The following is a 22813-nucleotide window of genomic DNA, read 5'->3' on the forward strand; positions in this document are numbered from 1 at the left end:
CGCACGTGTTGTCATATGTAAAAAATAAAAACGAATGAAAAAAATAAAAAAATAATTTTATTATCTTTTTAAATTATTAATTTTATATAAACTTTACTAGTTTCCTCTTCTCCTCTTTCGAAATTGTTAACCCGTCGGACTTGCTCACTCGTCGCACTTGCCCACCGTTCTTGCTTGTTGTGTGAGTGTAGTGGGTGAGTTGTTTGAAAAGAGAAGAGGAAATCAACAAAGTTTATATAAAATTAATAATTTAAAAAATAATAAAATTATATTTTTATCCATTCCATTTGTATTTTTTTACATGTCAACAAAATCAATAACATAAAAAGTATTGAGGTTAAATATTTTATAAGAGTTTTAATACTATTTTTTAAAGTATAAAAATTAAGATACTAATCATGTTTAATTATAAAGGATAATATATAATTATCTCGGATTCGAGGAAGGTTAATGATGCTTCATGATTACATTTGATTGTATAAAATAATTTTAATGATCGGATTTGACGGCGCTAGAGAAGGATGCTTTAATATTATAATAATAGTTATATAATTTTTATAGTTTCTACGGACGTGAGTCAAAATAATTTCATGTGGATCATCCCCTCTCATGCATCGTTAATATGAACTTTGGGAGTTCATATTGGTAAAAATTTATTCGGGTGGCTAACTTGAAGCTGAGCATGAGGGTTGAATCTGCGTTCCCAAAGGTTCCTTGCTACTTTTATTGACCGCTATTGCGACTGTAGGCTTCATTTTTAAAGGGTCAACCAGAAACCACCTTCCACAGTGAATGACCTGGACCACAAGTTGTCTTCTCTGCAGTTCCTGGTCTATGGTGGACTCGGGCACGAGCCAACATGAATATTAAATTCGGGTCTGCGAAGGACCACGTCGCCCGTGAAACTTCCGCTTTCGATTGTTATGTACGAACGCGTGAGGAGTGGGTTATAACGCTGAAAATGAGTAAAGAAGTCCCCATATACAATATGGGTGTATATATTCTTCCTCTCACTCACGTCCTCTTCGCCTGCACTTCCATCCTTTTTCCTGCCTCATCTTCTCCCGTTCCCTGATGAGGGGCCTGGCTCTCCGTAGGTTCGCTCGCTTCCTCTACTCCCTCTTCTTGTTCCCAATCCTTATCCCCTCCACCCTCTCCGCCTCTCCACCACCTCCTCTCCATGCGTCTTCGACTCCCGCGGTCGCGGCGACCTTCAAGGTCGGCCTCATTCTCGACATGAGCTCCGCGACCGGGAAAGTCTACAGGACGATCGCCCGGATGGCCGCCGACGACTTCTACGCCAAATACCCAAACTCCACCAACCGCATCGTCCTCCTTCCCCGTGACTCCTCCCGCGACGTCGTGAACGCCGCCGCCGCTGGTACCCGGACCTCCCCTTCACGTCTTCCTTACTTGGCCCCCAAGTCTTGACTATGACTTGTGCCGGCCGAATATTGACGGTTGACTGACTGATCGCGGTTGACTGGATGCAGCGCTGGAGTTGCTGAACGATGACGAGGCGCACGCCATACTCGGCCCGCAGACCTCCGTGGAGGCACCCTTCGTCGCCGATCTCGGTGCCAAGGCCACAATCCCCGTCGTTTCTTTTTCCGCCACCAGCCCCGCGGTGTCCCCCGCGCGCAGCCCCTACTTCGTCCGCGCCGTCCCCAGTGACGCCGCCCAGGTCCGAGCCATCGCCGCCATCGTCCAGGCCTTCGACTGGCGCCGCGTCGTCGCCGTCTACGAGGATTCGGACTACGGCACCGCCCTAGTCCCCTTCCTCGTTGACGCCTTTGACGAGGTCGGCGCTTCCGTCCCCTACCGCTGCGCCCTTTCCCCCTCCGCCACCGAGGACCACATTTCCGCCGAGCTCTACCGCCTGAAGACGCTGCAGACGTGCGTCTTCGTGGTGCACGTTACCTTCCCGCTGGCCATCCGCCTCTTCCCTCTCATCAGGAGCGCCGAGATGATGAGCGACGGCTTCGTTTGGATAATCACCGAGGGACTCACCAGCCTCCTCGGCTCGATCGACCCGCCTACTCTGGTGCCCGACAGCATGCAAGGCGTACTGGGGGTGAAGCCGTATCTCCCCTTGTCCCATCGGCTCCGAGTTTTCAAGAGGAGGTGGAGGAGGGAGTTCTTGAACGAGAATGCGGATTCCGACATCACCGAGCTCAGCAACTTCGGCATATGGGCCTACGATGCGGTCTGGGCGGTGGCCGCCGCCGCCGAGCGCCTCGGCTCGGTCGTCGGCCCCGACTTCGATATGCCCGAGAGCAATGGAGCCACGGACTTCTCTAAGCTGGGTGTGTCGAGGACCGGCCCCAAGCTTCTGGACTACATCAAGCAAACAGAGTTCCAGGGGCTCGGAGGGAGATTTCGTCTCGATAACGGAGAGCTGAACGTGACGGCTTACCAGATCATGAACGTGAACGGGGAGAAGGCGCGGGCGATCGGGTTCTGGACGGCCAGGCACGGGCTGACCCGGGAGCTGAATAGTAACAGCACGAGCGCGTACTCGGCGACGAGGGAGGGGCTGCTGCCGGTAATATGGCCGGGGTACTCGACGGCAGTTCCGAAGGGGTGGGTGACGCCGACGAGCGGGAGGAAGCTGCGGATCGCAGTGCCGGGGCCGGTGGAGCCAGGGTTCCATTCCTTCCTGGACGTGGAGAGCGATCCAGCGACGAACGTGACCCTGGCCAGGGGATTCGTGATCGACGTTTTCGAGGCGGCGGTGCGGCAGCTGCCGTACGCGCTGCTATTCGAGTACGAGCCCTACCGCAACGCCAACGGAACCAGCGGCGGCGACTACAACACGCTGGTGAAGCAGGTCTACGACAAGGTCAGTTCCATGATCCCTCCTGCTCTTCGTCTCCTTCTTCTTCGATTTCCGTGGAGATTCTACTCGTGTGAAAGAAAGATCCCCATGGGTCTCCTGTGACGGACGCTCTGGATCACGCAATCGCGATCCAATACGGGGGGATAGCTCCACTTTCCCCACTCCTATCGGAGGTCCATGTCGGGGCGGCATTATCGTGCATCACGACTGTGAGTTCTTTCTTGATGCTTTGGGAGCCGCACAAGGGCCTGTGATGGGTGGTGCAGATGCGCCATCGACCTCGATCGGTCGGACATCATTTGAGATGTTTGCTCCGCCTACTTAAGTCAACCTTTCTTAGGTGGTCCATTCATTCTCAGTGGAGGAAGTCATTTCCACAGTATCCACAGATTAATTCGGTTGACCAATCCAACCATTTGACCAATTCAGTCGTGAACAGGTGGCTTTGACTACTGAAGTCAATCATGTTTACATCTATCTAGTTGGAAGCCCAATTCGTTTTCGTTACCCAATCATTACATTGCCTGGGTCGCGTTTTGAGTGGCATTAACATCAATGCCGCAAATTTTATTCTATTTCTTCTCAAAGTTATTTGTTCCTCGAAAGGTATGGACTCCTTTGCTTTTGTTTTCTTTTCCCAGTCCATTCGGCCAATCTTTGACCGACTTGTTCGACTGATTGATAAAATAGAAAACCAGGTCAAACACAATAATAATTTGAATGGGAGGAGACAAGACACAAAAGGAAAAACAAAGAATCATTCTGAACTAAACTAATTGATTGTTTTACGAGGTTCTTTAAATGATTAGATTGTGCTATTTGTAAGATAATAGATTCTGGTCTTCGATAGAGTCTGAATTCATAGCATCAAGTTTTAGGTAGTAATTATATTAGATCCCTTGATCCAAGAGGTTGGATTGGAGTAATTGGAATTAATAATACCAGGTAATTGGTGGGTGTTGTAAGAATAATACAGAAAGACTTTCTTTTTTTATTCCAAAGACAGAAAAAAGACTTGTTAGGAAGACCAGTCAAAACTTTCTACAGTGCAATCTGTGATCCCTGATGATAAGAACAAAACTCCATCTCTCTGTCTCTCTCTATCTATCTATCTGTCTTATCTCTATCTTTATCTCTCTAAATAAATACATATACAGAGTTCAAACAAAGTGGGGAGGTGGAACTGGTGATGAAGACGACCTTCCCATATTGTTATAAGGTCATGCAGCTCACATGGCGTGTCCTGCAGTGCACAAGTCCAAGAATTCAACGCGGATGACTTCATCCGTGACGACAGCAGCAGCTGTTGACAGCTTGTGCGTCTTTGATCCGACTGAGTCATCCTCGTCCTTTGCTGGTGTCAGAAATATGACGCAGTCGTCGGGGACGTCACCATCACCGCCAACCGGTCCATGTTCGTCGACTTCACCTTGCCGTACACCGTCTCCGGCGTCTCCATGGTCGTTCCTCTCAGAGACCAGCACAGCAAGAACGCCTGGATCTTCCTCAAGCCCCTCACAGCGGATCTCTGGCTGGTGAGCGCCGCCTTCTTCGTCTTCACCGGCGCCGTCGTGTGGGCTTTGGAGCACAGGCGGAACGCAGAGTTCCAGGGGACGCCAGGGCAACAGTTGGGCACCGTCTTCTACTTCTCCTTCTCAACCCTCGTCTTCGCTCACAGTGAGTAAAGTCCATTCTTTTGTTCCCCCTTTGAACCTTCATCTGATGTGGATCTTCTCAGACTAATAATAGTTTCATGGATCCTCATACAGGGGAGACCTTGATGAGCAATCTGTCGAGGGTGGTTGTGATCGTATGGGTATTTGTGGTGCTGATACTGCAATCCAGCTACATTGCGAGCTTGACCTCCATGCTCACGGTGCAACAATTTAGACCCACCGTCAGCGACTTCGAGGAGCTCAAGCACAGTGGGCAGCACGTGGGGTACCTCAAGAGCTCCTTCACCAAGGGACTGCTGCTGAAGCTGGGCTTCGAGGAGTCGAAGCTGAAACCATTTCGATCACCCCAGCAGTACCATGAAGCGTTGTCCAACGGCAGCGTGGCCGCCATCATCGACGAGATCCCTTATCTCCGGGTGTTTCTGAAGGACTACTGTGACAACTACACCATGGCAGGGCAAACCTACAAGACCGGTGGCTTTGGATATGTGAGTCTCTCTCTCTCTCTCTCTCTCTCTCGTGCAACTCCTCTCTTACATGTGTGTTCTGTGATGCTTCCTCAGGCCTTCCCCAAAGGGTCGCCACTAGCGTCGGACCTGTCGAGGGCGATCCTGAACATAACAGAGGGCGAGGAGATGACCGAGATCGAGAGACGATGGTTCGGTGACCAGACGAGCTGCCCAAACCAAGGCAGCACGCTCTCCTCCGACACCGACCGGCTCGACTTCAAGAGCTTCTGGGGGCTTTTCCTCATCACCGGAGCCGTGTCCATGCTGTGTTGCATCGTCTTTTTGTCGCGCTCCGCCTACCGTAACCGGCGCACCTTCAAAGACATCGCTGCGGAGAAGTCCTTCAGCCGGAGGCTTATCTCCATCGCCCGGCTCTTCAATGCCAAGGACAGCTCCTCCCATGGAACCAGGAGGAGGACTGAGCCCAAGCAGGTCGGGCCAGCCACGAGAGACGCGAGTCCCAGTGCTTCGCCTTACTCTAACGACGCAGATGACCAAACCACCATCTCCGATCACACATTTGACGGAGGAAGCCCTTTGCCGGAGATTGGCAGCCCGATAACCGATCCAAGGCCCCATGCTGAGATTACCGAAGCAAGTCGCTGATGGCATTGCATGGTATTGGCACACACACCAGAGAGTTCACATAGGAACAAGAGAGTCCAGAATCGTACTAGTGCCTGTTCTCTCTTTGTAGTTACTGATCCTTGCTTTCACAAGTGATGGTGGAAGGATACCATCTACAGTATATTCTTGATCTTGATATCAACAAGTAACCGGTCACAATTTTTACAGCATCAGAATCATAGTGTTTTGATCCAAGGATCTTAGTCTGCACGTTTGCATGTGTGTTTGTTCTTCGCTCTTCGATTAATCACCATCGGAGACCCTTTCGCTGTTTGGCGAAGGTGCTGAAAAGGTAGGAGATGATACCTTGAGGACTCGGACAGCCACAAATCATTCATCTACATTAGATGGCTTTGTGGACGAACTCGTGATGATTTGACTTCTTTGTCCATCTCATAAATTCCATGGATGGACCTCTCATTAACGCGGTGGTTCGGAAGTGCGAAGAAAAGTCAGAGGATTGGTTAGTTTCATCAAATATTCCACTTAATTTGATCTTCTCATGGAAGGAATCCACTTCACAGACTTGTTTTAGCATCAAATCCGCCACCATTAATATTACATGAGCGATTGATTACGTTCAACATGAGCGTTAAATCTCAACAATATATATATATATATATATATATATATATATATATATATATATATATATATATATATTCTGCGTTTATTCTGCTATCCACGTGGAGAGAAGCGGAGCAGAAAACCTTACGAAGACGACGGCGTCGAGATCGGGCGGAGCGTGTAAATTTTGACTTCCAAGCCAGACGAGGACATTGACTTTGACTGACTGCATCAAGATAACAAGAACACCGCCTTGCCTGAGATCGCTTCCTTTCTCTCCACGCGTGCGAAGTTATCATTAGGGAGGGAGACAGAGAGAGAGAGAGAGAGAGAAGATGAGGAGTGCATTCCATCTCCGTCTCCCTTCTCTTCTTCCCGTTCTTCTCCTCCTGCTGCTGTCTTCATCTTTAAGCTATAGGCCTCGAGGAGCTCTTGCGGCTCAGTTCGACGTGGGTGTGATCTTAGATCGAAAGACATGGATTGGGAAGATAAGCAGGACCTGCATGATCATGGCAGTCGAGGATTTCTACAAAGCAAATCCAGATTACACCACCAGGTTGTCTCTCCACTGGAGAGACACAGACAACTCCTCCATCAGTGCAGCATCAGCAGGTAGTGTATCTCAATATGAGCCCTGCAAATTCTTCCCCGCCACCCCTAATTGCCCTATTTCATTAGAATCCCACATATTAACTTCAAGAAAGCGTTAAATTGCAGCTCTTGACCTGCTGAAAAATGTCCGAGTGCAAGCTCTCATCGGGCCACAGACATCAACACAAGCCAAGTTTGTAGCAAAACTTGGAGATAAAGCTCAGGTGCCCATCATCTCCTTCTCTGCAACGAGTCCAACCACGTCTTCCTCTCAGAACCCATACTTCATCCGCACTGCGTGGAATGATTCCTCTCAAGCCCAAGCCATTGCGTCCCTCGTCGAAGCCTTCGGCTGGAGGGAAGTCGTTCCCGTGTACGAAGACTCCGAATACGGCGCCTCAATTGTGCCTCATCTCATCGACGCCCTGCAAGAAGTCGGCGCTAATGTCCCCAACAGGAGCATGGTCCCTCTGTCGGCCACCACGGATCGACGGCTTGTGCTTGCGGAGCTCCAGAAGCTGAACCAGAGCAGGACGAGGGTCTTCGTGGTCCACATGTCGTACTCTCTGGCCTTCCGGCTCTTCTCCACCGCACAGGAAGCAGGAATGATGGGAGAGGGGTACGTGTGGATCACCACCTACGGCCTAACCGACCTCGTCGATCTCCAGGGTCCGGCCGCCGCCCGCATCATGCGCGGTGCGCTTGGCATCAGGCCTTACGTTCGCAATACCACGAAACTCCAGGGCTTCAAGGCGCGGTGGCGGCGGCGGTATCACCAGGAGAGCGTGAACGATAACGTGACGGAGCCCACCGTCTACGGGCTGTGGGCGTACGACACGGTGTGGTCGCTGGCCATGGCCGCGGAAGCTGTTCGAGCTTCGTCGAGTTCTCCGTTTACCTGGTCCAACGTCACCAACAGCTCCACCGACCTGGGACGGCTCGGGTCATCCCCCACCGGACCGACGCTGCGGGAGCTGATACTGAACACGACGCTCGTCGACGGCATGAGCGGCAGGTTCGAGATGGTGGAGGACGGGCAGGTGCTGCAGTCGAGAACGTTCGAGATACTGAACGTGGCGGATGACGGCTGGAGGAGGGTCGGCTTCTGGACTCCGACGCACGGAGCGTCCCGGCACATGAACAAGGCGACCGCTCTTAGAGTCGTCGAATGGCCCGGTGGCGGCACGAAACCGCCCAAGGGATGGGAGTGGCCGACGGCCGGTAACAAGCTTATCGTCGGCGTTCCAGTGAAGCCCGGTTTCCCGCAGTTTGTGACGGCGAACAACTCGATCCCCGACGGATACTGCATCAAAGTATTCGAAGCCGTCCTGAGTCAACTACCTTACCATGTTCCCATCCAGTACGAAATATATAAAGACAACCATGGAGAGAGCAATGGAACATACGATGATCTCGTCTACCAAGTCTTTCTTCAGGTCAGTGGCATTCATCTTGTGAGATCGTAAACCAACACAGGATATCTAATCGACGGCTGAATGCAGAAATATGATGCTGTGGTGGGTGATGTGACGATACGGGCGAACCGATCGCTATACGTGGATTTCACTCTGCCCTTCACCGTGTCCGGCGTGTCCATGGTCGTCCCCATCAGGGATGAGCGCCGGAAGGACGCGTGGACCTTCATGAATCCGTTGACGCCGAACCTCTGGTTCGCGAGCGGCGCCGCCTTCGTCTTCACCGGGCTGGTGGTCTGGTTTCTGGAGCACCGGATCAACGTCAACTTCAACCCCGGGCGGGCGTCGAACCAGATTGGCACCGTCTTCTACTTCTCCTTCTCCACGCTCGTCTTCGCCCACCAGGAGAAGGTGCTGAGCAACCTGGCCCGGGTGGTGGTGGTCATATGGTTGTTCGTGGTGCTCATACTGCAGTCGAGCTACACCGCCAGCTTGACCTCCATGCTCACCGTGCAACAGCTTCAGCCCACCGTGAGCGACGTGGATCAGCTCGTCAGGGACGGCAGCAAGGTCGGGTACTTGAAGGATTCCTTCATGCCGGGGCTTCTGAAGCGGCTCAAGTTTAATGAGTCGCAGCTGATCGCCTACGAGTCGCCGCAGGAGTACCATGATGCCTTGCTCAATGGAAGTGTTGCAGCCATTGTGGATGAGATACCCTACCTCAAGGTCTTCCTCTCAAAGTACTGTGACAAGTTCACCATGGTTGGAACCATCGACAAGACCAGTGGACTTGGATTTGTGAGTAACCCTCCGCATACTTTACTGCAGATCAAGTAATAAGGATTAGCACACTTGCACACATAGTTCTACACGAACTACTACTTATCTAAGGTTAGATTTTGCCATAACTCTGCAGCAAAAGAAACTACTACATATTCACACAAAAATGTAAACAAGATTTGAAGAGACATAAGTTTTGCTTTCTTATCTTAACACTTTTGAGCTAGTTTTGGTTACTATATAAATCTCAAATTCTACAGCAGAGACGTAAGTTTTGCTTTCTTATCTAACTGATAAAGTATGTCACAAGATGTTCCTGGAGAGGTAAGGTCTGATCATCCATCATAAATCAAAGGTGTTTCACTCATCTTCTATTTTCATACATGTTTACCGGTATCATCTGCAATATCTGTGAACACTGTGTTTAGGATCACCTTGTCCTGGAAGGCCACACTATTATCTTACAAAAGATGTTCTTCTACAAACTCCATCAACATTCAGTTTCTGAAATATTGATTGCATATATTTGAATCACCTTTCTGAAATCTCATTATTCGTTGTTGTTTCCGTTCTTTCTACAGGCCTTCCCAAAAGGTTCACCACTAGTTCCTGATGTTTCCAGGGCTATTCTGAATGTAACAGAGACCAACAAAACGAAGGATCTTGAGAACATGTTGTATGGGAACACAAGTTGTCCCGACAAAGATCCTGACATGACTTCAAGCAGACTTACATTTAACAGCTTCTGGGGCTTGTTTCTCATAAGCGGAGCAACTTCTTTCTCTGCCTTGATTCTACATCTAGTTTTCTTCCTCTACGAGCATAGGCATGGTTTACAAGATGGTCGATGGCGCTCTATACTTGGATGGCTCGCGACGTTGGCCAAGCTCTATAGTCAGACAGACTCTTGTGCTGATGCACCGGAGAAGGCCAAACCTCAAGATGGAACAGCAACTGGTGACATTCCGAGTTCACCCTACCTTGACAGTGGGTGGCAAACCCCATCAAGCATTTCCAACCACGCAAATGGATATCTCGGATCTGAAGATGACACAGGAACTCCACCCGAGGAAGAGACCCCAGGGAGAGAGATCTCTGAACAAACTCAAGGTTCTCCATCATTTGCTGAGATGCTGAGGAGGTGAGACTCGTTGTCCTCTAAGGTGGCTGAGTGATCTATTGGCTGAAATCAATACTGCAAGTAATCTACTTGTCAAAAGTGCTAACATTCATCAACTACAATCCTATAGGCAAAGGAAAACAAAGAACAAACCAATACGATTCTTGTTCCTTTCAGTAATTGTGTATAATCTAAGTGGCAACCTTCCTAATTGTTTTAGTTGTTTCCATAATTCGTAGCATATAATGGCCATTAGTTCCATCAAGTTTTTCGAGTTCTCCAAGCAATAAAGTGCATTAACAGACTCTGTTGAGCTATTGTTCTATGGACAAGGAGATGTAAATGAGATGTGTGACACTGTGTGTGTGTGTGTGTGCCAGTCTCTACCGTCATATGGTTCCAGAAGGACTTAATGCAACCATTACAACTTCCTTCTTTTCTTGTGTATTCAGCTACTGTTCTTGATGGTTGTCGGTCGTCATCCTACCATGATCATACTAACCTTTTTCCTTCACTTTCTCTTCCTTCTTCCATACACTTCACACAACTTTTGAAATGGCACGAGTCCATTTCATTGGGCCAAAAAAACTCGTAGAAGAAAAAGAACATGAATCAAACGAGTTGACACTCAGTGGATGATTCGTATCAACAGTGAGTGAAAACATGACCATGACAACCTGTTCTATGCCCACTTCTCCACAGGAAAAGACACTAAAAAAGGTACCTTTTTCACGGTCTGGCCCAGGGGATGTCTAATTCTCACTTGTCAGCAATTTCGGAGGAATCAGAAACCATCGCATCTAGCCTCGCTGCAAAAAGTTAGAGAAAAGAAAGAAGAATCGAATCCATTAAACACCGCATGATCATCTGAACCTATATAACGAAGGGAAAGAAAGGAACCAAAAATCCAATCCTAACAACAACTATCGCAATAACCTCCAAGAACGACGGTTCGTAGTGATCGGAGACAATTCGCCAGGGAGCACCTCCGTAATTGGCTCAGATTCCACGCCGTTGGCATTCGTCGCCATGGTCGAGCGCCGTCAAGGGCGTGCGCGGCCTTTGGCCGGGAAGATTAGGGCCCCGTCGGCTTGAAGTCGCGGGTTTCGCATCAACCGACCCGTTTAAAATCAAATCGATAAGAATGCGGGACGAATTGGACCCGAAAACTATTGGAATCCGATTTCGTTCGCTCTTACACTCGGCTTCGGAGTTTGGGCACATCGTTGGGCCCGTGCTAGCTTATGGGCCCCATATCACGTGCTCAAATCAATTCAATCACGTGTATTGTCGGTGGGAATAAAAAATACACATTTTGTTGTCTCCAAAAAATCATTTTACAACAAAATGTTTAAATTTGATACTAATATTCTAATAAGATTTATTGTTTGTAAATTAGTAGATAAGATTAGATGTATAATTAAATCATCATTTTTTAGGCCTAAATTGGAATGTTAGAATTACAATCATAAGAAAAAAATAATTTTTTATCGTTTCAATGGGACAAATAATTTAGTCTTCTAAAGTCTTCTTTTTGGAACCATATAGTCCATCATGATTTAAGTAATCATTTGTCGACGATGAATGACGTAACATATTCCTCGTTGTCTTGTTGGAATATGCTGGTTTCAATTAGAAATCGACATATAAAATTAGATTTGTGAGTGTAAATTTTTCTTAGTATATCAACTATGGCTAATTATATATTATTTTTTTTATAATTAGTTATTTTTAGAATTTTAATCATTATATTTTCAAAAGTTACATTACGATCTCTATACTTATGAAAGTGAAACATTGAACCTCATTTCTCCTCGTATCATCGATTTTAATGACGAAAATACTATATATACTCAATAGTAGATCGAAGTAAGATAGAATTAACATATACTCAGTGGTCAACTTTACGATATTTTCGTCAACAGAATTGATGATGTGAGGAAAAACGAGATTAAATGTTTCACTTTTATAAGCATAGAGATTACAATACAACTTCTGAAAATATATAGATCAAAATGTTAAAGATAACTAATTACATAGGATAATATGTAATTATATGCTTGTGCTCACAATGCTTCTCCTTATAAAATATTAGAAATAGATAAGGTGGTACCACATTTCTACTTTAAACCTGCTGAAGAAAGGTCTTACGATAACCTTGGAAACATAAATCTTGCATCTTGTTGGTGTATGACTCCACCAATCCTAATCAAATCATTTGTAAGGTACAACCAGATCCATCGGGGCACGAGAGACACAGTTAGCAGTTGTCTTTTAATTATCATGGTGCTCTAAAAAGGTAAATCCTGTGGTAGATTGATTCCTTAGTATTATCATTTTAGATTAACTCATTTTCTTTATAGCTTCTACTATTGTGTTTCTATTTTTTTCTTGCACAGACTGCAATCTGTTGTTGTTTTCTATTGCATTGATCATAAGAACTTAGCTATTTAAACTTGAGGAACAGAGGTGATGCTATAGAAATCCACAAGTCTTCAAGATCCAAGACAAGGAATTATTCCTTCAGTTAGCATGTAGTTGAGGTGTCTTTTCATGGGTCCTATGAGAAATCTAGGCACTGAAGTGAGCAAAAGAAAAGTTGCTAGTCTTTTTAGATTTGAGTTTGGTGGTGGTTTTTGGAAGAACCACATTCTTCTCATGCACATGAGGAGTAGCTTGAGGTTGCTGTCACCCTGTCACTGTCTGAGGTTAACTTTGCTGCTCATGCCACTGACAAACAAAGCAATTTGATTATGCAGGATAGATCTATTCAAATCACTTTATCTTGATTTGTTTTTTCTTTTGATTACTTGTATATGGATTCAGTTTCCATTTTGCTGTGCATTCTATTCCCCTGTGGTGCTTTTGTTGTTGAGAGTATGTTATGAAATGTGAGTACCTTTCTTTACCTATTGTTGTTGTCATTCCTAATAGGATTGCAAAATGAAGCTGTGTTCTTCCTGTATCAGGTGACACAAAATGTTGTTCACCTCGCAGAAAATTACACAAAATATTGAGAAATCCCACAAGTCATCTGGAAATGTCCAAGTATTCAATTTAGGAAGAAAGGAATAGAAGCTAAAACTTCAAATAGAATGCTTGAATGCTCTCCATTTGCCAAATCATAAAGGATACAGCTGCTGCCTGATTCATTCAGTACCTTTTTTGGCCTGTACAGTTCTTGTTCAGAGACCCTCTGAGGTGTTCTTGAGGTAATCTTATTGCAGTAAACCTCCTTTCACCACACACTGAGGCCTTCTAAGAAATTGCTTGTGGCCCGCAGTTATTGAAGTGCGCACTGTGAGTTGTCTTCCCTGTTGAAAGAAATGTGCAGGTTGCATGGGCTACAGGGAAATGAAGGAAGTAAAGACAATCACATTCTACCCATGGTTGCATCTGGGAAAGTTGAAAGCAGTGGAACATTTGCTTGTTTGAGGCATTGGGAAACACCCACATGCTCTCAGGCTTTACAACTGCAGATACCTTTCTCCAATATGCTGCCTTGTGGAAGATTGGAGCTCAGGGGCAGAAGACAACCTTAACCCCAGCCCCTCCTGCTACCTTCTCTCCTCTCTCCTCGCTTGCATTAGTAGTCGAAGAGTGCTTCTTGCTTCAAAACCGGATTTTGATGTTGGAGCTTGTGGGAGGCATTCTTCATTTCGAGATTTCGGTTGTTAGGCTGTCTTGACCATCGAGGAGAGCGGAGCTCTTTTGCCATCTCTTTCTTGAGTTGGTTTGGTTTGCAGTTCGGGAAGAAAGCAATGGCTCCGAGGTTGGATTTTTCCGACTGGTGGACGAGGAATTCACGAAAAGGCACGCCGGTGATAGTGACCATGGAGAATCCTAACTATTCCGTGCTCGAGATCGATGGCCCCGACGAGGAAGCGTTCGGCTCCATGGAGAAGGACCGGGGGAAGAATGCGAAGCAGTTCTCCTGGAATTTGCTCCTCAAGGCCCACCGCGCCGTGGGTTGCGTCGCTTGGTCGGCGACCGCGCTGTGGGCTCTGCTTGGAGTCATCAAGAAAAGGTTGATCTCCCGGCAAGGAGGCGAGAAGCCCGGCAGAGGCCGGCTGCTGCTGAGAGTTCTAAGGATGTTCTTGGTGTTGTCTGTGGTAGCTCTCGCTTTCGAGTTTGTTGCTTACTGGAACGGATGGCACTTCCAGAAGCCAAACTTGCAGCTGCCCGAAAACCTGCACATCCCGGAGACCACCGAGATCCGAGGGTGGCTGCACTCGGCCTACCTCTCATGGCTTCTCTTCCGAGCTGACTACATTGCCCACCCAATTCAGATGCTGACCAACGTATGCGTAGTTCTCTTCATCATTCAGTCAGCAGATAGGATGATCCTTTGCCTTGGTTGCTTCTGGATCAAATTCAAGAAGATCAAACCGAGAATCGACGGGGATTCATTCAAGGAGTATGAGCATCCCATGGTCCTAATTCAGATACCCATGTGCAACGAGAGGGAGGTAATGAACTCAATTCTAGCTTCCAACCTTCTCATCTTTTTCTGCTACTTCTTTTTCTGATTTAATTGATAGAGATTTCAAGTCTGATATTGTTAGAACTTGCGACAAGATGCTTGATGATCACCTCAAAAGCAATCTGTGTTCGGTGGATTCTCCTAAATTTTGAATTGATCAGGTGTATGAACAATCGATCTCTGCTGTCTGCCAAATCGACTGGCCTAAAGATCGGATGCTAATCCAAGTGCTCGATGATTCTGACGACGAGGCCATCCAGATCTTAATCAGAGCAGAGGTTTCTAAGTGGAGTCAGCGAGGTACAAACATCGTCTACCGACACCGGTTGGTTAGGACTGGTTATAAAGCTGGAAATCTGAAATCAGCAATGGGCTGTGATTATGTTCAGAATTACGAGTTTGTGGCGATATTTGATGCTGACTTCCAACCAAATCCTGATTTCCTTAAGCTAACTATTCCACATTTTAAGGTAAAGATGCCTTATAGATCAGTCGGTAATCATCAGTTCAATTGATACATCATATGTACTACCTGTGATTCAGGGAAATCCTGAGCTTGGATTAGTTCAGGCACGGTGGAGTTTCGTAAACAAGGATGAGAACCTGTTGACTCGTCTCCAATATATCAATCTTTGCTTTCATTTCGAAGTTGAGCAGCAGGTAAATGGAGTTCTTTTGAATTTCTTTGGTTTTAATGGAACTGCGGGCGTGTGGAGAATCAAAGCATTGGAGGATTCAGGAGGTTGGCTGGAGAGAACCACCGTAGAGGATATGGACATTGCCGTTCGTGCACACCTCAAAGGTTGGAAGTTCATCTTCCTAAATGATGTCAAGGTAGTACCAAATCCATCTGAAACTCTCATGCTCCTTTAATCCTTCCTTCCTTCTCCAGCTAACTCCATCTGCCAAGGCAGGTCCTCTGTGAAGTCCCAGAATCTTACGAGGCTTACCGAAAACAGCAGCACCGATGGCACTCTGGACCGATGCACCTATTTCGCTTATGTCTTCCAGATATTATTAGATCAAAGGTTTGTTCTCTCCTAGAACATCAACCGGTTCAGTTCAGTGAATCTGAAAATTCATATTCTAACTTGATCTTTTACAGATATCGATATGGAAGAAGGCTAACTTGATCCTGCTATTCTTTCTTTTAAGGAAGTTAATCCTTCCATTCTATTCTTTCACATTGTTTTGTGTAATTCTTCCCGTCACGATGTTCGTCCCTGAGGCTGAGCTACCTGTTTGGGTAATTTGTTATGTGCCGCTCCTCATGTCCTTCCTCAACATTCTCCCAGCACCAAGATCTTTTCCGTTCATCGTGCCGTATCTTCTCTTTGAGAACACCATGTCGGTCACCAAATTCAATGCCATGGTCTCAGGATTGTTCCAACTTGGGAGTTCATATGAATGGATTGTTACCAAGAAAACAGGCAGGTCATCAGAGTCAGACCTATTAGCAGCAGCAGAGAGGGAATCAAAGAGCATTAGTCTTTCAAAAATCCATAAAGGTGTATCGGAAAGTGAACTCAGTGAGCTGAGCAAATTGCAGGAGGAACAGGGAAAAGCTCTACCTCCTGTCAGGAAGGAAAACAAGATTTACAAAAAGGAGTTAGCTCTTGCTTTTCTCCTCCTTGTCGCTGCAGCTCGAAGCCTGCTGTCTGCCCAGGGAATTCACTTCTACTTTCTTCTCTTCCAAGGAGTATCGTTCCTTTTAGTCGGTCTTGATCTCGTCGGAGAGCAGATGAGCTGATACGAGTAAACAAAGAAGAGAAGGAAAGGAACTCAACTGCTTAATTATCCAGCTGCACTATAATGGAGAATAACATTTATTTACACATTGATACTATATCAAATGTGAGTATGCTTGTTCAGTTCAAGAAATTATAATCCGAATTCTGGTTCTTCATCTTTGACACATTATACTGGAGGTTGCTATCTCATCTTGAACAATAAGATTATGGATAGGATTCTGGTCAACATTCTTCTTTCTCAATCGATATTCTCGTAAAGCCAAGAACTCAGGGTTGGCTTCTCTTCCAGCATAAAACCATCTGTAATTTTAATTGTTAATAGAGTTTGATTTCTTTTTAGGTATATATGATTGAGCAACACTTTATGTTTGAGCCGATTCGGTCTGTTTCTGAAATTAAGGATATACTCATTTCTGAATTGCCTTCATGAATCTGCTGAACTGATGCTTTCCTACACTTACCACTGATCTGTGTCCTTTTTGTTCCTTGTTGATGATGATGATGACTGTCAAATGGATTTGGCCTTAGGAACTGTCGGCAGGGGCATCGTCGGGTGTGAGGGAGTGTGTGCAAAATCGAGGCATTGGTTAGCACCTACCACCCCTCAATTATGTACTGAATGATTGAGGAGGGAGAAGGGTCCCAAAGCTGAAGCATATGGGCACATTCACTGGATCTCTTGGTCATGCTCCATGACAGAATGCTGACATCCCCTTGTTGTAATGTTGTCAACTGGTTTAGATGGCCAACAACCATTCTTTAGCTGTGGATTCTGGTCACTTGCCTGCTAGAATAGAAATCACCTCATCTCTGTTCAGCTTCCTTGTGTTCTCTGGCCATCGCTCGTCCTCGTTGCCACTGCTGTTGGACATGGATCTGTGTGGATCCAGCAGGAAGTTGGAGACACTTCCATTGTTAATTTTTACAAGCTTGTAGCAAACTCAACTGATGTTAACAGCACTAATCCACGATTTCATTCTGCCAGCTTGAGGAGATCAACTTGAGCTGCATTCTGATTCTGTAGCCAGTGAAGCCAATGATGAAATGAACTTACAGAATCTAGTCATCTACTGCATGCTAATATACAATTTCATCTTCGAATGGACCGACTGTTGCATTCAAGATGTTAACTGATAACAGTGCTAATTATTCTGAAGGTGTTCATGTCACCTGTTGGAATGAGCAAGGGGCCCTTTTAGAGTTCTTCTGGTCTGCAGAGTAGTTGAACCCTGGATTTATGGGAAGATGAGCCTTCCTGGATTCTGATGAGGTGAAGGAGATGCAACCTTTGTGCTGTGGGTTCCTTTCCAAGCAATTGCATGGCCCTACTCCCATGTGCAACCTTCTGCAAACAGAGATCATTTCCACCTATCTAGAAAATGTCAGACACCAAATGCCAGTCTCACCTCATGAGGGAAAAAAGATGTATTGATTTGTCTTCATCAATACCTCCATGGCATTGTCTTTTCCTCTTCTGAATGGTTGTTCATCACCTTCCTCATCTTGGTACTCTCATCTTAACCCCAACAAAAATATTTGTACTCATTGTGTGGGGGCATATGTTTCATTATCTGGCCTTGCTATAGCATCATGTCCATCAGTTTTATCAATGCAAGGACAACATTTTAGATCTCAAGTTACTTTCTAAAACAACAACAACTACAATGAGTACAATTTTTTTGGGATTAAAGCAGGAAGATGCACTCTTAAGTTACAGTTCCCCCTTCTTGAATCTTTTGTGGGAGTGTCAATTAATCAATATTAATGATTGGTTAAAGGAATAATTAATATACATGAAAAAAGATGAGTTTATTACTGCAGATTATGATTACAGTTCTCAATGGAAATTTTGAAGAAGTCAATGAATAGATCAAACTGCAATTATGACATTCTGATATCTACCAAATTGTAATTAGTCCTCTGATTGATTCCTCTACCTTCCATATTTCTTCTTACATTCAGTGCAATTAGTTCTGTTGCTTGTGGTGTTTCCAGCCATGGGCTTCCAGTTAGAACACCATCAAGAACAATCACAGAGCTTTGTACCCATGTTAAAGACTCCTGCCCATAATACCCAGCTTCCAGCATTAAGATCACTAGCCCATTATGACATTCTGATTCACCCCACATTAGAATTGCGATGGTATGCAGGGATGAAATAGATTTATAATTTGAGCAGAAACTTGCAGTGAAGATCATGTCGACATGCAGAAAAACCTCCTCTACCTTCATTCCAACTGTCGAAGGATAGAAGATAGTTGCCCAACAAGAAAGAGAGCATGGCAAGGGATCAGGAGCTGCTTGTTCTTGCGAGTGATGCACAAGTGAATCCATGGCAGCAGATGGATTCTCAGAACAGCTCCTGCTAGAAGAAGCAGATGCATTTTGTCATGCAGTAACTGATATCAGGGAAAGTTGAATCGAGAAATACAACCTACCAACACAGCATTGTCTATAATTTCTCTTTTCAGAGAAGATGGGGTTCTTATCTATCTAAGCATCAGAGTTAATCGAATGGTGTGCAGATTTCTGTGTTCATGAAATCTTAGACATACTAGTAGAAATTGTCCAAGCTTATGAAGCAAGCATGAACATGCACCATACTATGCCTGGATGTCTCCACATCATTACTGATGCAAAGATTTGAATTGATCGAATGATCACAGATGCAATCTTGCTTTACTGCCAAGGAAAAAAACTTTTTGAGTGTCAAAGATGATTTACTCGTGCCAATTCAAAGTCCAGAACTGATATCAGAGATGGATTCCTATCTTGTTCTGTTCCCTACAATCCACAGCAGAGTTCTTCTTGCAAATGAAGGGGTTTCATCCAGCCTTGACACCACATGGCTGTTGCAGTTCCCAGCCTCCACATCCGAATATGTTTCATTGCTCTTCTTCAGCTTGATCTCATCTCTTTCCAAGTGCAGTGGCAATCGGAAAGACGAAGCCCGCCTTGAAGCATCCTCGGCAATCGGTTCATCTTTCCCTGAGCGCAGCCATATCTTTGATACAGAAAAGCTCTCTTTCCTGTGTAGATTAGCGTTACCATCACCGGTTCCAAACTCGGCATTTCTTAATGCATCAAACACTTGGAATCCCTCTCTTGCTGAGTGGCAATCACATTCTGATATGGCAACCCGGTGGCCTGGATTCTTGAGAGATGGCTTCTTCTTGGTTGGTTTGATGGTGACTCGTAGCGAAGAGCTCTCATCCATCATATACTCATAGGAACCCATGGAGAAGCATCTCCTTTGATCCAGATTGCTATTGCCGCTAGTAGTTGCTTGACCTTCTCCTTCACCGACATCCACACTCCTCAACTTTCCAAGCTTAACAGGCACTACTTTGGCCTCTGCAAACTCTGATACTGAGACTGCTGCAACTTCGACTGGCTTTTGTGATGTCTCATCGATCGAAGTCTCAAAGTCAGTCTCTCCGGAGACACCAAGATTTGCAGTTGACACGGACTCCCTTGAGCTATCACTACCAGTCTCGAGAACGAGAAATGTAGGACTACAGCTAATGGTAGGAGAGAAGTCAGAAAGAAGGCTTCTCCTACAGAGAGGACAAGTGGAGTGGGACAGGAGCCAAGTATCTATGCACTGTGCGTGGAAGGCATGGCTGCACTTGGGAAGCAGCCTGAGCTTGTCATCAGCTTCGAACTCGCAGAGGCACACAGCACAATCGAATGGGTCTTTCAGGCCTACAATGGACGTGTATTGGAAGACAGGAAGGGTGTCTATGAAGGACTGATCCACTCCTGCATCATGGAGGTGAAACAGCTGCTGAAGCTCACCTTGGAGAGCTGTGGCATTGCTCATGGCATCTGGCTCCCTGTTGTTCGGTCTCCGGAGGAATCTCACAAGGAGGTGGAGGAGACCAGAGATGAAGAAGATGACTGCTAGAATGACAATTATGAGGAGGATGCTGGGAGAAATTCTGTTCTCAAAATTAACAATGGTAGGAGGAGGAGGAGGTGGTGGTGTTGGTGTGAAAGATGGCAATGGGAGTGAAACTGGAGAGAGAAGGCTCCCCTGTTTCATGCTTGCATGCAAGGCCAAGTTCATGTTCTGATCAAAGGAAAAGCTCGAAGAGAGAAGAGAGAAGAGAGAGAGATATAGCTGATACTAACCAGATCTTGTTGTCTTGTTTGAGAGCACCCTCACTTCCAGAACCACATCATCGATCTCAGGAAACATATCTGGTGCCTGTGTCTGATGCAATGGGCACTACCGGAGGAGGGGTCGTAGCTATTTGTTCTCTTCGCTGCAAGAAGAGAACAAGGAGAACACAAATTTTGCAGGTCAGTTTGAGGAAGCTGGACAGATGAGGATCCATGATGGGTGGAGAGATTAATGGTGTGTCAGCTGATGGGGTCAGACATAAATGAGCTCATTACAATTGGATGGTGGGAGCAACACAATAAAGAAACAAGCTCAGTGAGTTGGGAGTTGCTTGTATCTGCCAGGACTTGTATTCAATGGCAATGAACATGGCAAGGTACTTCTGCCATTTTTTTTTTTTTGGGAGGAGATGAATCTTTTAGGAACTCCCACTCTCACCAAATCCAAAGCTGCTGCTGCTTCTTCTTCTTCTTCTTCCCTTCCATTTGACTTTCCACAGCAACTTTTCTGCCGCAAGCTCAATACCCCCATTAATTCCTCTCCCATGAAACCAAGACAGAGTGGAGTTGCAGATCTCCCAACCACCATCTTTTGCTAGTTGCTTGATCTTTTCTACACACTTGCCGGTTGCACTGCAGGGAGTTTCATGTTCCTGTGCTGCTTTCTTCTGTATAGGGATTGCTGTCTGTGTCCTTTTCCTGTGGCCTTTCTCTTTCCACTGCATATAAAATGTTGTCGGCAGTATGGAGTTGGACTATGTTCATGAAATCGAATGGAGGATTTCAGGGTCAGATGCATGGTCGCAGTGGGTTGACATTGCAAATGCTCAGGTTTCATGCGAAAGAGGTAGTCATGCATGGACCAAATCAAGGGCTACACTTTTCCAGGTCTTGTATCTCATGGGGCTCTGGGGACTTGGTAGATGTGGAGACATGGAAAGATGGAGCCATCCATGGGAGTTGGCGTTGGACTTAATTGCCATGATCATGGAGAGACAGCTTTGGAGTTGGAAGTCAATGTCTCAGCTCTGGACTCACATTTAATTGACCTCTTCTTAAATTATTTTGGATGGTCAAAGTGGACAGAGACACCAAATTGATATGAAATTTGAATTACGTGAAAGTCATCACTCATCTAAAGATTTAGGTTTGAAATATATTGTTTGATGCATCTTCTTGCATGTTTGGATCATGCAAACTTTAACCTATTTCAATATATAGCATATGAGAGAAAATTAGATCATGTCATATAGTACTAGTCAAAATTGAACCGACCCATCTGAGCTTTGGATGGGCTACGTGTGTCATACTTGTCCGTCCCAAGTAGTAGATTGGGCTAACGTACAAAGTCTGATAAAGGTCCGACGATGTGTCTAGTGTCAATTATATAGCTAGGCAAACTTAATTTCATGGATTAGGTTAAACCTGAGTTTGATTGAATCTTATCACTGAATTGAGTCATGCCTAGCTCACTAGTTGGGTTATGTATAATCACATGTATTATGTCATGCTTGTCTACATGGGTTGAGTTGTACTTAGTCACATGCACTATACCGTAGTTTGCTACATGAGCTAAATCATCCCTAACCATATGGGTTGGGTTGTAACTGGTCACATGGGCATGCTTAACTATATGGACTAGACCATACATAACCACATGAGTTAGATCTTACTTAATCACATGAATTAAATCATATATAATCACATGGGCTAAGTCATGTGTGGTTAACCACATTACCTAGATCATACATAGTTACGCAAACTGATCTGATCAATAAACTTAACTCATATAAGACCCCAATTTGAATCCTTTTATTAAATTATATTTCAATAATTTCATAAGTTCTTAAAAATAAAAATCAACCTCAAAGCCATTTTTCTTCATAAAATAACTATTTTAAATTCATGATTTCAAATATAAAACTAATTAAATTATAAAAATTCACACATAACTTCTTGAAATGTAAACATATCTAACTAAATAAATTAAATATATTTATTAATATTAAATTAATTAATCATTCTAATATCATATTTTAATAATTATTATTTATTATTTATAAAATATAAAAAATATATTATTATGTGTTATACAAATTATAATAATTATAATATCAAATATTTTAAAATATGAATAAAAGTCGATAAAAAAAGAGTAGAGAACTGTACCTCTACTCTTTATATAGGAAATAAGAAATGACGGAAGGAGAGACCCCTTTATATAGGAGAAAATAAGCTCTCATCGAAAAGTAAATAATAATTTAATATTTATGTTTAATTTATTTTTTACTTTACTTCTACACAAAGATAGAATTATAATATTTATTTCT

The 22813-nt window shown here is 45.0% G+C and overlaps 4 protein-coding genes and 1 long non-coding RNA gene across 7 annotated transcripts; 3 read left to right on the plus strand and 2 right to left on the minus strand.

The window, feature by feature from the left end:
• The first annotated feature begins 992 nt into the window (after nt 1-992).
• Nucleotides 993-5821, plus strand: LOC135639717 (glutamate receptor 2.8-like). Its single transcript, XM_065153582.1, has 5 exons — nt 993-1381; nt 1494-2842; nt 4204-4516; nt 4609-5003; nt 5079-5821. The coding sequence occupies exons 1-5, from the start codon at nt 1075-1077 to the stop codon at nt 5628-5630; spliced, it is 2916 nt and encodes a 971-aa protein (XP_065009654.1). The 5' UTR covers nt 993-1074; the 3' UTR covers nt 5631-5821.
• A 672-nt stretch (nt 5822-6493) lies between these two features.
• On the plus strand, nt 6494-10449 carry LOC135639954 (glutamate receptor 2.8-like). The gene is made up of 4 exons (XM_065153990.1): nt 6494-6830; nt 6936-8245; nt 8312-9022; nt 9586-10449. Exons 1-4 carry the CDS (start codon nt 6554-6556, stop codon nt 10147-10149), a joined length of 2862 nt encoding a protein of 953 aa, XP_065010062.1. The 5' UTR covers nt 6494-6553; the 3' UTR covers nt 10150-10449.
• LOC135639955 (uncharacterized) lies at nt 7973-11197 on the minus strand. Of its 2 annotated transcripts, none has more exons than XR_010497110.1 (3): nt 10849-11197; nt 8216-9046; nt 7973-8112 (listed from the first exon to the last, which is right to left on the minus strand). It is a non-coding gene; the product is annotated as an uncharacterized LOC135639955 (long non-coding RNA). The 2 variants fall into 2 exon arrangements; XR_010497109.1 differs by lacking the exon at nt 7973-8112 and having other exon boundaries at nt 8309-9046; nt 10849-10933; nt 11061-11197.
• A 2091-nt stretch (nt 11198-13288) lies between these two features.
• On the plus strand, nt 13289-16785 carry LOC103986694 (probable xyloglucan glycosyltransferase 5). Its single transcript, XM_009404780.3, has 5 exons — nt 13289-14593; nt 14769-15077; nt 15151-15441; nt 15522-15635; nt 15713-16785. Exons 1-5 carry the CDS (start codon nt 13886-13888, stop codon nt 16355-16357), a joined length of 2067 nt encoding a protein of 688 aa, XP_009403055.2. The 5' UTR covers nt 13289-13885; the 3' UTR covers nt 16358-16785.
• Nucleotides 16786-18758: 1973 nt separating this feature from the next.
• On the minus strand, nt 18759-21309 carry LOC103986695 (RING-H2 finger protein ATL13-like). Of its 2 annotated transcripts, XM_018827285.2 has the most exons (2): nt 20493-21309; nt 18759-20258 (listed from the first exon to the last, which is right to left on the minus strand). In XM_018827285.2, exons 1-2 carry the CDS (start codon nt 20557-20559, stop codon nt 19126-19128), a joined length of 1200 nt encoding a protein of 399 aa, XP_018682830.2. In that variant the 5' UTR covers nt 20560-21309; the 3' UTR covers nt 18759-19125. The 2 variants fall into 2 exon arrangements, with proteins under 2 accessions (XP_018682830.2, XP_009403056.2); XM_009404781.3 differs by having other exon boundaries at nt 18759-21308.
• Nucleotides 21310-22813: the final 1504 nt, after the last annotated feature.

Source organism: Musa acuminata, chromosome BXJ3-6 (genome assembly GCF_036884655.1).
Source record: "Musa acuminata AAA Group cultivar baxijiao chromosome BXJ3-6, Cavendish_Baxijiao_AAA, whole genome shotgun sequence".
NCBI classification, from domain to species: domain Eukaryota; kingdom Viridiplantae; phylum Streptophyta; class Magnoliopsida; order Zingiberales; family Musaceae; genus Musa; species Musa acuminata.

Excerpts from the sequence above, each read along its gene's own strand:
- LOC103986695 (XM_009404781.3), bottom strand. The coding sequence starts at position 20,427 with ATGAACTTGGCCTTGCATGCAAGCATGAAACAGGGGAGCCTTCTCTCT.
- LOC135639717 (XM_065153582.1), top strand. The coding sequence starts at position 1,075 with ATGAGGGGCCTGGCTCTCCGTAGGTTCGCTCGCTTCCTCTACTCCCTC. Across the intron at positions 1,382-1,493 it reads CGTGAACGCCGCCGCCGCTG|CGCTGGAGTTGCTGAACGAT; the intron begins GTACCCGGACCT and ends GACTGGATGCAG. Across the intron at positions 2,843-4,203 it reads TGAAGCAGGTCTACGACAAG|AAATATGACGCAGTCGTCGG; the intron begins GTCAGTTCCATG and ends TGCTGGTGTCAG.
- LOC103986694 (XM_009404780.3), top strand. The coding sequence starts at position 13,886 with ATGGCTCCGAGGTTGGATTTTTCCGACTGGTGGACGAGGAATTCACGA. Across the intron at positions 14,594-14,768 it reads CCATGTGCAACGAGAGGGAG|GTGTATGAACAATCGATCTC; the intron begins GTAATGAACTCA and ends TGAATTGATCAG. Across the intron at positions 15,636-15,712 it reads CAGATATTATTAGATCAAAG|ATATCGATATGGAAGAAGGC; the intron begins GTTTGTTCTCTC and ends GATCTTTTACAG.
- LOC135639954 (XM_065153990.1), top strand. The coding sequence starts at position 6,554 with ATGAGGAGTGCATTCCATCTCCGTCTCCCTTCTCTTCTTCCCGTTCTT. Across the intron at positions 6,831-6,935 it reads CATCAGTGCAGCATCAGCAG|CTCTTGACCTGCTGAAAAAT; the intron begins GTAGTGTATCTC and ends GTTAAATTGCAG. Across the intron at positions 9,023-9,585 it reads AGACCAGTGGACTTGGATTT|GCCTTCCCAAAAGGTTCACC; the intron begins GTGAGTAACCCT and ends TTCTTTCTACAG.